Genomic DNA, 14,543 nt, shown 5'->3' with positions numbered 1-14,543 from the left:
TGTGTGTACAGAGTCTTATTCTGCCTCCCCCTGGTGGCGAGACGTGGCAGCACACCGACCTGGCGCTCTCACCTTTATCCCCTGGGGATAAAAAAATAAATAAATCAAAGCATATTTGGCCTGAAATAGTCCCGATCTGCGGAAGCATAAAATGTTATTTGACCGAAATGGGAAAGAAGATAAAAATAATGTGGGACTCCGCCATGGACGTTCTCAGGTGCCGCAAAAATAAGAGTCATGATTTAAGGAACGAAAAAACAGGAAAATGAAAATATTCGGGTATCTCCGCTATTCTAGGCGGCGGTGCGCACTGACACCGCAGGTCTGAGGTAGCAGCCGGGGATGGGATCAGTGGGGTCAGGCTTCACTGCAGGGCCAGAAGGGTGGGCCTGACCTGGGACCAGGGGAGATGTCCGTCTGCCCTGGCATGCTGGGTGTTGTAGTCCCTCACTGTGGCCTGCTGCTGCAGTCTCCTGCACTCCTGATGTGAGCAGAGACCAGTTTGCCAAGTGGCAGTGCTGCATAGCGCTCATGTTCATCCAGGGCTTCCTGGTTCAGGCCCCATGTGAGTGAAGACGGCTGAGGGAATAGGCCAAACAGGACCGACCGTGGGGAGTTAGGACGGGTGGGCGCTGTGGTGATAGCGGCAGCAGCGGTATAACCGGGGACCGCATACTCGCTGTACACCGGGACAATCCCGCCCCGTGTGGCAGAATCCGTGTACTGCTCTGTTATCAGCTGCTGTCTGGTCATGTGACCTTCACACTATTGGCTAGTGAGCAGCTTGGGGCGTGGTCTGGCAGAGTCACATGACTGTAAATTCCCGCACCGGTAATGGTGACAGTAGTGATGGAGCGCTGCTGGCACCGGGGGCTGCTCGTCCTGCTGCTGCTGGGAGCGGTGCACCGGGGGAGCGGCTGCGGCCCGGAGGCGAGTGACCCCATTATCCTGTTAACTTTACGGCTTCTCACTAAAGCAGGAAGCAAAGACTGATATGGTGTCTGAGGAAGGAGGAGAGGGGCGCAGTGTACTGAGGGGAGGAGGAGGAGACGGGCTCAGTGTACTGAGGGGAGGAGGAGACGGGCTCAGTGTACTGAGGGGAGGAGGAGGAGAGGGGCGCAGTGTACTGAGGGGGGGAGGAGGAGAGGGGCGCAGTGTACTGAGGGGGGAGGAGGAGAGGGGCGCAGTGTACTGAGGGGAGGAGGAGGAGAGGGGCGCAGTGTACTGAGGGGAGGAGGAGACGGGCTCAGTGTACTGAGGGGAGGAGGAGGAGACGGGCTCAGTGTACTGAGGGGAGGAGGAGACGGGCGCAGTGTACTGAGGGGAGGAGGAGGAGACGGGCTCAGTGTACTGAGGGGAGGAGGAGACAGGCTCAGTGTACTGAGGGGAGGAGGAGACGGGCGCAGTGTACTGAGGGGAGGAGGAGGAGACGGGCGCAGTGTACTGAGGGGAGGAGGAGGAGAGGGGCGCAGTGTACTGAGGGGGGGGAGGAGGAGAGGGGCGCAGTGTACTGAGGGGAGGAGGAGGAGAGGGGCGCAGTGTACTGAGGAGGGGGGAGGAGAGGGGCGCAGTGTACTGAGGGGGGGAGGAGAGGGGCGCAGTGCACTGAGGAGGGGGGAGGAGAGGGGCGCAGTGTACTGAGGGGGGGAGGAGAGGGGCGCAGTGCACTGAGGAGGGGGGGAGGAGAGGGGCGCAGTGTACTGAGGGGGGGAGGAGAGGGGCGCAGTGCACTGAGGAGGGGGGAGGAGAGGGGCGCAGTGTACTGAGGAGGGGGGAGGAGAGGGGCGCAGTGTACTGAGGGGGGGAGGAGAGGGGCGCAGTGTACTGAGGGGGGGAGGAGAGGGGCGCAGTGTACTGAGGGGAGGAGGAGAGGGCCGCAGTGTACAGAGGGGAGGAAGAGGGGCGCAGTGTACTGAGGGGGGGAGGAGAGGGGCGCAGTGTACAGAGGGGAGGAAGAGGGGCGCAGTGTACTGAGGGGGGGAGGAGAGGGGCGCAGTGTACTGAGGGGGGGAGGAGAGGGGCGCAGTGTACTGAGGGGAGGAGGAGAGGGGCGCAGTGTACTGAGGGGAGGAGGAGAGGGGCGCAGTGTACTGAGGGGAGGAGGAGAGGGGCGCAGTGTACTGAGGGGAGGAGGAGAGGGGCGCAGTGTACTGAGGGGAGGAGGAGAGGGGCGCAGTGTACTGAGGGGAGGAGGAGAGGGGCGCAGTGTACTGAGGGGGGAGGAGGAGAGGGGCGCAGTGTACTGAGGGGGGAGGAGGAGAGGGGCGCAGTGTACTGAGGGGGGAGGAGGAGAGGGGCGCAGTGTACTGAGGTGGAAAGGAGAGGGGCGCAGTGTACTGAGGAGGAGGGGGGAGGGGAGGGGGGGAGGAGAGGGGCGCAGTGTACTGAGGGGGGAGGAGAGGGACGCAGTGCACTGAGGAGGGGGGGGAGGAGGGGCGCAGTGTACTGGGGGGGAGGAGGAGAGGGGCGCAGTGTACTGGGGGGGAGGAGGAGAGGGGCGCAGTGTTCTGAGGGGGGGAGGAGGAGAGGGGCGCAGTGTACTGAGGGGGGGAGGAGGAGAGGGGCGCAGTGTACTGAGGGGAGGAAGAGGGGCGCAGTGTACTGAGGGGAGGAAGAGGGGCGCAGTGTACTGAGGGGAGGAAGAGGGGCGCAGTGTACTGAGGGGAGGAAGAGGGGCGCAGTGTACTGAGGGGAGGAAGAGGGGCGCAGTGTACTGAGGGGAGGAAGAGAGGGGCACAGTGTACTGAGGAGAGGGGTGCAGTGTACTGAGGGGGGAAGAGAGGGGCGCAGTGTACTGAGGAGAGGGGCGCAGTGTACTGAGAGGAGGAGGAGGAGAGGGGTGCAGTGTACTGAGGGGGGAGGAGAGGGGCGCAGTGTACTGAGGGGAGGAGGAGAGGGGCGCAGTGTTCTGGAGTATTTGCGGGTGTCATTTGATGGTGGAGGACAGGGTTCATACTTTTCGTCTGCTGTATATTGGGGAGCAGTGTGCCGGTTGGGGGGTCTGCTGGTGTGGTATATGGAGGGGCTCTGTGCTGCAGTGGGAGTGGTGTCCTCCATTGTCCCAGCAGACCGGGCTAGGATAGCGCTGCTGTTCTGAGTCGCCTTTTCCCCCTGATACCGCTGTCTCCTTTCCTCTTCCTTGAACGTTGCTGTTCCCCGTAGTGGGGGTCCGGGGGTCCTCAGTAATGGTGATTGAGATTATTTACACTGATCGGACGGGATGTCGGTTGTACAGATATCTGTGGGTGCAGTAGATGGGATATTCCCCTCACCGCAGAGAGCAGTGGATGTGTGCAGGAGGTGAGCAGGGTGGGAGTAGTAGTGCCCGGGGAGCAGTGCGGTCTGTGGTGGACAGTGAGGGTCTTGTGCGGTCGGTGTAGGAGGTGGGCGTCCGACGTAGCTGAGACCTGCTGATCAGATGGCTGCCAGCCTTCACTGACTCTTCTGCCTTTCTTCCTGCAGACGTGCCCCGCGGCCCCCGAGGGCTTCCTCAATGTGCACCTCATCCCCCACACGCACAATGATGTGGGCTGGCTGAAGACGGTGGACCAGTATTACTATGGAGGTGAGAAGCCCCCGATGACGATATCTGTACCCCTCACCCCCGTCTATTCTTTCATGGCCAATTTTTAGCTATTTGAGTATTTCACATTTGTCTTCGAGATCAATCACAAGATTACAAAATTACAAGACTCAGGAAATCCTCTGCAAGGGGGAAGTATCGCTTCTTATCGCTTCTCCAAAAAGCAAACGTTACCCTTAATTGGCTTTTTAAAGGAGTTTTCAGATGTACAAAACTTCTGCCCAAGACTTAGAAAGTTGGGTGACCACCAATGGCTGCGGCTCTGCTTTCCCAAGACTTGCATGTAGTGTACCGGTATAGGTGCAGAGCCAATATGGCGGCATCTATGTAGCAGGGGCGACACTGTCACACTTATACTTTATGCATTGCAGGACGTAACGGCATTCAGCACGCTGGGGTGCAGTATATTCTGGATTCGGTTGTCCAACAGCTACTTGCAGACCCAAAGAGACGATTCATCTACGTGGAGAGCGTGTTTTTCTGGCGCTGGTGGCGGGAGCAGAAGGAGGCGGTAAAGAGAGATGTGGTTCAGCTCGTGCAAGAAGGTAAGCACTAGAAGGCGCTGTGGTTGCCCATGTGCTGCCGTGATATTGATCGTCCCCTCTACACAATAGGTCGGCTGGAGTTTATTAACGGAGGTTGGACAATGAACGATGAAGCGGCCGCACATTACAGTCCAATTATTGACCAGATGACCCTCGGCCTGCAGTTCCTACAGTCTATATTTGGTGAATGCGGTAGACCGCGCGTGGCTTGGCATATCGACCCCTTTGGACACTCCAGAGAACAAGCATTGCTCTTTGCACAGGTATGTTTAAAAGATTTCATAATCTTCCCCTATGTACAAGAATATATCTATTATTATACCACCTCCTATGTACAAGAATATAACTACTATAATACTGCTCCTATGTACAAGACTATAACTACTATAATACTGTCCCCTATGTACAAGAATATAACTACTATAATACTGCCCCTATATACAAGAATATAACTACTATAATACTGCTCCTATGTACAAGAATATAACTACTATAATACTGCTCCTATGTACAAGAATATAACTACTATAATACTGCTCCTATGTACAAGAATATAACTACTATAATACTGTCATCTATGTACAAGAATATAACTACTATAATACTGCCCCTATGTACAAGAATATAACTACTATAATACTGCTCCTATGTACAAGAATATAACTACTATAATACTGCCCCTATGTACAAGAATATAACTACTATAATACTGCCCCTATGTACAAGAATATAACTACTATAATACTGCCCCCTATGTACAAGAATATAATTACTATAATACTGCCCCTATGTACAAGAATATAATTACTATAATACTGCCCCTATGTACAAGAATATAATTACTATAATACTGCAGCAAATGAGAAAATCCTTTCCAAATCCAGTTAAGTGTAACAAACAATGTATGACTAATAGCGTCTTTGTTTGTTACACTTGAAACGCGTCAGAACATATGTCCGTTTGTATCCTGATTATATTACTCCATTATTTTTTTTTTTTCTGTTGAAATAGCAAAGCTTTTAGCTGGATTTTCCTATTTTTCTGCTGTATAAAGGGGCTTAATGATGCTGCTCGTCGTGGTCAAAGTCTAAAATTGGGTGAACCGTAGTCTGCCTTTTTACCTCCTGTAATAGTGCCTCATATGTTCAAGGATATACAGGGGGTAAAATAAGTATTGAACACGTCACTAATTTTTGTAGTAAATATATTTCTAAAGGTGCTACTGACATGACATTCTCACCAGATGTCGGTAACAACCCATCCAATCCACACAGGCAAACCATAGATGTCCATAAATAAGGCAAGGCAATTCCTTGCGCAGGCGTGTACTCCGGAGGACAGAGAATGAACTTCAATCCAATATTGCGGCCAGCATGCAGCCAGCGGGTAAGGAAAGGGTGAATCAAACACCCGAACACCCCGCCCATATGACCCAAAACTGGTCCTGCCAAATTCAGGTGACAGGTTCCCTTTAAACCTCATACCAACAGTAAAGTCTGGAGGTGGAAACATCGTGGTGTGGGCTGTTTTTCAGCATTTGACACTGGCAAACTTTATATAATTGAAGGAAGGCTGAATAGACAAATGCACATTCTTGATAAAAAAAATCTTCCGCCATCTTCCAGCATGATGAAGGTGAAATGTGGGTGGAGATTTCAGCAAGTCCATGATCTCAAACACAAAGCCAAGGAGAGAAAATAAATCTGCTAGAATGGCCGAGCCAATCACCGGACCTGAATCCAAGAGAAAATGTATGGGAAAAACAGAAGCTCAGAGTTCATAGAAGGAGCCCACGGGACCTTCAGGAAGAGCAATGTCTGCGACTAGTTTCTCCATACAGGAGGCTTCTTAACATAGTAACATAGTTAGTAAGGCCGAAAAAAGACATTTGTCCATCCAGTTCAGCCTATATTCCATCATAATAAATCCCCAGATCTACGTCCTTCTACAGAACCTAATAATTGTATGATACAATATTGTTACACTCCTGGGAGACATCCAGGCCTCTCTTGAACCCCTCGACTGAGTTCGCCATCACCACCTCCTCAGGCAAGCAATTCCAGATTCTCACTGCCCTAACAGTAAAGAATCCTCTTCTATGTTGGTGGAAAAACCTTCTCTCCTCCAGACGCAAAGAATGCCCCCTTGTGCCCGTCACCTTCCTTGGTATAAACAGATCCTCAGCGAGATATTTGTATTGTCCCCTTATATACTTATACATGGTTATTAGATCGCCCCTCAGTCGTCTTTTTTCTAGACTAAATAATCCTAATTTCGCTAATCTATCTGGGTATTGTAGTTCTCCCATCCCCTTTATTAATTTTGTTGCCCTCCTTTGTACTCTCTCTAGTTCCATTATATCCTTCCTGAGCACCGGTGCCCAAAACTGGACACAGTACTCCATGTGCGGTCTAACTAGGGATTTGTACAGAGGCAGTATAATGCTCTCATCATGTGTATCCAGACCTCTTTTAATGCACCCCATGATCCTGTTTGCTTTGGCAGCTGCTGCCTGGCACTGGCTGCTCCAGGTAAGTTTATCATTAACTAGGATCCCCAAGTCCTTCTCCCTGTCAGATTTACCCAGTGGTTTCCCGTTCAGTGTGTAATGGTGATATTGATTCCTTCTTCCCATGTGTATAACCTTACATTTATCATTGTTAAACCTCATCTGCCACCTTTCAGCCCAAGTTTCCAACTTATCCAGATCCATCTGTAGCAGAATACTATCTTCTCTTGTATTAACTGCTTTACATAGTTTTGCATCATCTGCAAATATCAATATTTTACTGTGTAAACCTTCTACCAGATCATTAATGAATATGTTGAAGAGAACAGGTCCCAATACCGACCCCTGCGGTACCCCACTGGTCACAGCGACCCAGTTAGAGACTATACCATTTATAACCACCCTCTGCTTTCTATCACTAAGCCAGTTACTAACCCATTTACATACATTTTCCCCCAGACCAAGCATTCTCATTTTGTGTACCAACCTCTTGTGCGGCACGGTATCAAATGCTTCTTGATCAACAAAGCCTTTTGTACTGAATAGTAAATACATTTCAGGAAGTGTGTTCATTACTTTTCCCTGGGTCATTTCTCATTATTGCAGATAATGGACATCTATGGATGATTTCTTTGCCTGTGTGGCTTGGATGGGTTGTTACCAACATCTGGGGAGAATTTCATGTCAATAGCACCTTTAGAACATTGATGTCATGTTGAATTCTTCACCGTCTGTAACTGCTGTAATACTGCCCCCGTGTACTGTAATACCGTACTGCGCACCTGACATCAATGCTCATGTTTGGCAGATGGGATATGATGGATTGTTCTTCGGGCGGTTGGATTATCAGGACAAATCGAATCGTGCCAGCAAGAAACAAATGGAGATGATCTGGAGGGGCAGTGATGACCTGGCTGCGCCCGCTGCCGACCTGTTCACCGGTCAGTCACATAATAGTTATATAACGGCGTCACACAGCGAGTATCTCCTGCTGTCATTGGAAAACCTTTTCTGACATAATGCAGTGATGAAGGTCACTCAGCAGCTAAGTAGACTCCTCCTTCATCAGTGGCTTACATAGGACTGCAAGTGATGCCATCGCAGGCTGCCATATATATCAGACCCTAAGAGTATGGTGACAGTTATCACTCCTGGGAATCGCCAGGACATGAGCATTAATGATGCCGGCCGCCATGTTTGTTTTGTCACCAGGTGTTTTGCCCAATGGCTACAGCCCTCCGGACGGCTTCTGCTGGGATCAGTTGTGTGCGGACCCCCCGATAATGGATGATCCACAGATGGATGACAATAACGTGGACTCCGTGGTAAAGTCATTTCTGAAGACCGTGAGCCTGCAGGTAATAGATCCTACTTGGCGCTGCGGGGGGCCGGGGCAACAGGGGCAGCTTTTGGGAGTGACAATGTTTTTGTGGGGGCAAAATTTGCCCCTTCTGTATTTTTCCCCGCAGGCGGCCAAGTATCGCTCCAGTCACATAGTGATGACCATGGGCTCTGACTTCCACTATGAGAACGCCATCCCCTGGTATAAGAACATGGACAAACTTATAAATCTGGTGAACGCTCAGGTGGGTTCTGCTGGTGCCCCTCCAGGTCCATGGGGGTCGGGGCATCTTCACTGATCTGTGGGGGTCCGGGAATCTTCACTGATTTACGTTTTTGTTCATAGCAAATGAATGGAAGCAACGTGAATGTGATTTACTCCACCCCGAGCTGCTACCTGGCGGCACTAAACCGGGCCAACCTGAGCTGGTGAGTGCGGGGCCGAGTCTGCGCTTATAGGGAGGGTTCACTGTTCTGCTGCCCGCCGGCTCCTCACTGAGCATCGCTGTCCGCTCTCTCCATCTCCTTATCTCAGGCCCATGAAGATGGACGACTTCTTTCCATATGCGGATGGTCCTCACATGTTCTGGACCGGATACTTCACCAGCCGGCCGGCATTCAAGCGCTATGAAAGGATCAGCAATAACTTCCTGCAGGTGAAAATGTATTAAATGTAACTCAACATGTAGGAGATGTCACCACCCTGAGATCTGAGCTACGTAATAACCTGTATCGCCAGGTCTGCAACCAGCTGGAGTCCATAACCGGAGCAGCAGCCGCACACGGACCGTACGGGACCAGCAGCAGCACAACGTTAAGTGAGTGTCCTGTCACCCCGCGTCATCCTCTTATTACAGTAACCCGGCTCCTGACCTTCTTATTACCCTGTAACCTCTTATTACAGTAACCCGGCTCCTGACCCTCTTATTACCCTGTAACCTCTTATTACAGTAACCCGGCTCCTGATCCTCTTATTACCCCTGTAACCTCTTATTACAGTAACCCGGCTCCTGATCCTCTTATTACCCTGTAACCTCTTATTACAGTAACCCGGCTCCTGATCCTCTTATTACCCTGTAACCTCTTATTACAGTAACCCGGCTCCTGATCCTCTTATTACCCCTGTAACCTCTTATTACAGTAACCCGGCTCCTGATCCTCTTATTACCCCTGTAACCTCTTATTACAGTAACCAGGCTCCTGATCCTCTTATTACCCTGTAACCTCTTATTACAGTAACCCGGCTCCTGATCCTCTTATTACCCTGTAACCTCTTATTACAGTAACCCGGCTCCTGATCCTCTTATTACCCCTGTAACCTCTTATTACAGTAACCTGGCTCCTGATCCTCTTATTACCCCTGTAACCTCTTATTACAGTAACCCGGCTCCTGATCCTCTTATTACCCTGTAACCTCTTATTACTGTAACCCGGCTCCTGATCCTCTTATTACCCTGTAACCTCTTATTACAGTAACCCGGCTCCTCATCCTCTTATTACCCCTGTAACCTCTTATTACAATAACCCGGCTCCTGATCCTCTTATTACCCCTGTAACCTCTTATTACAGTAACCCGGCTCCTGATCCTCTTATTACCCTGTAACCTCTTATTACAGTAACCTGGCTCCTGATCCTCTTATTACCCTGTAACCTCTTATTACAGTAACCCGGCTCCTGATCCTCTTATTACCCTGTAACCTCTTATTACAGTAACCCGGCTCCTGATCCTCTTATTACCCCTGTAACCTCTTATTACAGTAACCTGGCTCCTGATCCTCTTATTACCCCTGTAACCTCTTATTACAGTAACCCGGCTCCTGATCCTCTTATTACCCTGTAACCTCTTATTACTGTAACCCGGCTCCTGATCCTCTTATTACCCTGTAACCTCTTATTACAGTAACCCGGCTCCTGATCCTCTTATTACCCTGTAACCTCTTATTACAGTAACCCGGCTCCTGATCCTCTTATTACTCCTGTAACCTCTTATTACAATAACCCGGCTCCTGATCCTCTTATTACCCCTGTAACCTCTTATTACAATAACCCGGCTCCTTATCCTCTTATTACCCCTGTAACCTCTTATTACAGTAACCCGGTTCCTGATCCTCTTATTACCCCTGTAACCTCTTATTACAATAACCCGGCTCCTGATCCTCTTATTACCCCTGTAACCTCTTATTACAATAACCCGGCTCCTTATCCTCTTATTACCCCTGTAACCTCTTATTACAGTAACCCGGTTCCTGATCCTCTTATTACCCTGTAACCTCTTATTACTGTAACCCGGCTCCTGATCCTCTTATTACCCTGTAACCTCTTATTACAGTAACCCGGCTCCTGATTTGATTTTTCAGGACGCGCCATGGGAGTAGCTCAGCACCATGATGCAGTCACTGGAACAGCTAAGCAGCATGTGAATGATGACTACACCTTGCAGCTGTATAGAGGATGGGAGTCGTGCCAGGTAACCTCACCCAGTTTTTTAACTTTGGAAGAATTGCTTCTTATGGATTGTGAAATAAAGAGAGAATTATTTTTCTGATGAACTGCTATCAATTCTTAGAAAGGCTAGTGACAATGTTCTTATGTTAATCATAGTATGACCTCCTGGGTCATCTGGTCCAACCCCCTGTTCAGTGCAGGATTCACTAAACCATCCCAGACAGGTGTCTGTCCAGCCTCTGTGTGAAAACTTCCACTGAAGGAGAACTCACCACCTCTCGTGGCAGCCTGTCCCACTCATTGATCACCCTCACTGTCAAAAAGTTTTTTCTAATATCTAATCTGTGTCTCCTCCCATTCAGTTTCATCCCATTGCTTCTAGTCTTTCCTTGTGCAAATGAGAATAATGATGATCCATCTAGAATGTGACAGCCCTGGAGATATTTGTAGACTGCTATTGTCTCCCCTCAGTCTTTTTTGCAAGCTAAACATTCCCAAATCCTGTACCTGTTTCTCATAGGACATGGTTTGCAGATTGGTCACCATTCTGGTCGCTCTTCTCTGAACTTGCTCCAGTTTGTTGATGTCGTTTTTTTTTTGGTTTTTTTAAATGTGGAGCCCAAAACTGGACCCAGTATTCCAGATGCTTTATGATGGTACATTTCATGCATGATTTAAATTTTTTTTGTTACAGACGCTGAGCTGATGCCATAGTGCACACATAGGAACATACACTGCATGCACTTATTGTATTATCCTGCCTTGTGTCCTCCCAGCATCTCTTCTGCCATTATAATCTTGCAGGTTGTGATCAGTAACGCGCTCTCCAGTCTGACGGGGACCAAGGAAAGTTTCACATTTTGCAATTTACTGAACATCAGTGTGTGCCCGACCACCGAGCAGGCTAAAAATGTGAGTCCATTACAAGATTAGTAATGTATGTACACAGTGACTGCACCAGCAGAATAGTGAGTGCAGCTCTGGGGTATAATACAGGATGTAACTCAGGATCAGTAATGTAATGTATGTACACAGTGACTGCACCAGCAGAATAGTGAGTGCAGCTCTGGAGTACAATACAGGATGTAACTCAGGATAAGTAATGTAATGTATGTACACAGTGACTGCACCAGCAGAATAGTGAGTGCAGCTCTGGGGTATAATACAGGATGTAACTCAGGATCAGTAATGTAATGTATGTACACAGTGACTGCACCAGCAGAATAGTGAGTGCAGCTCTGGAGTATAATACAGGAGGTAACTCAGGATCAGTAATGTAATGTATGTACACAGTGACTGCACCAGCAGAATAGTGAGTGCAGCTCTGGAGTATAATACAGGATGTAACTCAGGATCAGTAATGTAATATATGTACACAGTGACTGCACCAGCAGAATAGTGAGTGCAGCTCTGGAGTATAATACAGGATGTAACTCAGGATCAGTAATGTAATGTATGTACACAGTGACTGCACCAGCAGAATAGTGAGTGCAGCTCTGGGGTATAATACAGGATGTAACTCAGGATCAGTAATGTAATGTATGTACACAGTGACTGCACCAGCAGAATAGTGAGTGCAGCTCTGGAGTACAATACAGGATGTAACTCAGGATCAGTAATGTAATGTATGTACACAGTGATTGCACCAGCAGAATAGTGAGTGCAGCTCTGGAGTATAATACAGGATGTAACTCAGGATCAGTAATGTAATGTATGTACACAGTGACTGCACCAGCAGAATAGTGAGTGCAGCTCTGGAGTATAATACAGGATGTAACTCAGGATCAGTAATGTAATGTATGTACACAGTGACTGCACCAGCAGAATAGTGAGTGCAGCTCTGGAGTATAATACAGGATGTAACTCAGGATCAGTAATGTATGTACACAGTGACTGCACCAGCAGAATAGTGAGTGCAGCTCTGGGGTATAATACAGGATGTAACTCAGGATCAGTAATGTAATGTATGTACACAGTGACTGCACCAGCAGAATAGTGAGTGCAGCTCTGGAGTATAATACAGGATGTAACTCAGGATCAGTAATGTAATGTATGTACACAGTGACTGCACCAGCAGAATAGTGAGTGCAGCTCTGGAGTATAATACAGGATGTAACTCAGGATCAGTAATGTATGTACACAGTGACTGCACCAGCAGAATAGTGAGTGCAGCTCTGGGGTATAATACAGGATGTAACTCAGGATCAGTAATGTAATGTATGTACACAGTGACTGCACCAGCAGAATAGTGAGTGCAGCTCTGGGGTATAATACAGGATGTAACTCAGGATCAGTAATGTAATGTATCTACACAGTGACTGCACCAGCAGAATAGTGAGTGCAGCTCTGGAGTATAATACAGGATGTAACTCAGGATCAGTAATGTATGTACACAGTGACTGCACCAGCAGAATAGTGAGTGCAGCTCTGGGGTATAATACAGGATGTAACTCCGGATCAGTAATGTAATGTATGTACACAGTGACTGCACCAGCAGAATAGTGAGTGCAGCTCTGGAGTATAATACAGGATGTAACTCAGGATCAGTAATGTAATGTATGTACACAGTGATTGCACCAGCAGAATAGTGAGTGCAGCTCTGGAGTATAATACAGGATGTAACTCAGGATCAGTAATGTAATGTATGTACACAGTGACTGCACCAGCAGAATAGTGAGTGCAGCTCTGGAGTATAATACAGGATGTAACTCAGGATCAGTAATGTATGTACACAGTGACTGCACCAGCAGAATAGTGAGTGCAGCTCTGGGGTATAATACAGGATGTAACTCGGGATCAGTAATGTAATGTATGTACACAGTGACTGCACCAGCAGAATAGTGAGTGCAGCTCTGGGGTATAATACAGGATGTAACTCAGGATCAGTAATGTAATGTATGTACACAGTGACTGCACCAGCAGAATAGTGAGTGCAGCTCTGGAGTATAATACAGGATGTAACTCAGGATCAGTAATGTATGTACACAGTGACTGCACCAGCAGAATAGTGAGTGCAGCTCTGGGGTATAATACAGGATGTAACTCCGGATCAGTAATGTAATGTATGTACACAGTGACTGCACCAGCAGAATAGTGAGTGCAGCTCTGGAGTATAATACAGGATGTAACTCAGGATCAGTAATGTAATGTATGTACACAGTGATTGCACCAGCAGAATAGTGAGTGCAGCTCTGGAGTATAATACAGGATGTAACTCAGGATCAGTAATGTATGTACACAGTGACTGCACCAGCAGAATAGTGAGTGCAGCTCTGGAGTATAATACAGGATGTAACTCAGGATCAGTAATGTATGTACACAGTGACTGCACCAGCAGAATAGTGAGTGCAGCTCTGGGGTATAATACAGGATGTAACTCGGGATCAGTAATGTAATGTATGTACACAGTGACTGCACCAGCAGAATAGTGAGTGCAGCTCTGGGGTATAATACAGGATGTAACTCAGGATCAGTAATGTAATGTATGTACACAGTGACTGCACCAGCAGAATAGTGAGTGCAGCTCTGGAGTATAATACAGGATGTAACTCAGGATCAGTAATGTAATGTATGTACACAGTGACTGCACCAGCAGAATAGTGAGTGCAGCTCTGGAGTATAATACAGGATGTAACTCAGGATCAGTAATGTATGTACACAGTGACTGCACCAGCAGAATAGTGAGTGCAGCTCTGGGGTATAATACAGGATGTAACTCAGGATCAGTAATGTAATGTATGTACACAGTGACTGCACCAGCAGAATAGTGAGTGCAGCTCTGGGGTATAATACAGGATGTAACTCAGGATCAGTAATGTAATGTATCTACACAGTGACTGCACCAGCAGAATAGTGAGTGCAGCTCTGGAGTATAATACAGGATGTAACTCAGGATCAGTAATGTATGTACACAGTGACTGCACCAGCAGAATAGTGAGTGCAGCTCTGGGGTATAATACAGGATGTAACTCAGGATCAGTAATGTATGTACACAGTGACTGCACCAGCAGAATAGTGAGTGCAGCTCTGGAGTATAATACAGGATGTAACTCAGGATCAGTAATGTAATGTATGTACACAGTGATTGCACCAGCAGAATAGTGAGTGCAGCTCTGGAGTA

The 14,543-nt window shown here is 48.2% G+C and overlaps 1 protein-coding gene across 1 annotated transcript in view; it reads left to right on the top strand.

The window, feature by feature from the left end:
- Nucleotides 1-779: 779 nt before the first annotated feature.
- The window catches only part of MAN2B1 (mannosidase alpha class 2B member 1), a 19,515-nt gene continuing 5,751 nt past the window's right edge, over nucleotides 780-14,543 (top strand). The window contains exons 1-12 of the mRNA XM_077261861.1: nucleotides 780-930; nucleotides 3,463-3,565; nucleotides 3,955-4,128; nucleotides 4,198-4,391; nucleotides 7,446-7,578; nucleotides 7,850-7,995; nucleotides 8,107-8,223; nucleotides 8,325-8,407; nucleotides 8,514-8,634; nucleotides 8,718-8,796; nucleotides 10,336-10,445; nucleotides 11,228-11,335. Coding sequence (XP_077117976.1) covers nucleotides 835-930; nucleotides 3,463-3,565; nucleotides 3,955-4,128; nucleotides 4,198-4,391; nucleotides 7,446-7,578; nucleotides 7,850-7,995; nucleotides 8,107-8,223; nucleotides 8,325-8,407; nucleotides 8,514-8,634; nucleotides 8,718-8,796; nucleotides 10,336-10,445; nucleotides 11,228-11,335 — 1,464 coding nt within the window. The 5' untranslated portion in view covers nucleotides 780-834. The remainder of the gene's footprint in view (nucleotides 931-3,462; nucleotides 3,566-3,954; nucleotides 4,129-4,197; nucleotides 4,392-7,445; nucleotides 7,579-7,849; nucleotides 7,996-8,106; nucleotides 8,224-8,324; nucleotides 8,408-8,513; nucleotides 8,635-8,717; nucleotides 8,797-10,335; nucleotides 10,446-11,227; nucleotides 11,336-14,543) is intronic.

Source organism: Ranitomeya variabilis, chromosome 5 (genome assembly GCF_051348905.1).
Source record: "Ranitomeya variabilis isolate aRanVar5 chromosome 5, aRanVar5.hap1, whole genome shotgun sequence".
In the NCBI taxonomy this organism is placed as follows: domain Eukaryota; kingdom Metazoa; phylum Chordata; class Amphibia; order Anura; family Dendrobatidae; genus Ranitomeya; species Ranitomeya variabilis.
Note: the sequence above shows the minus strand (reverse complement) of the source record. Positions and strands in the feature narration are given on the sequence as shown.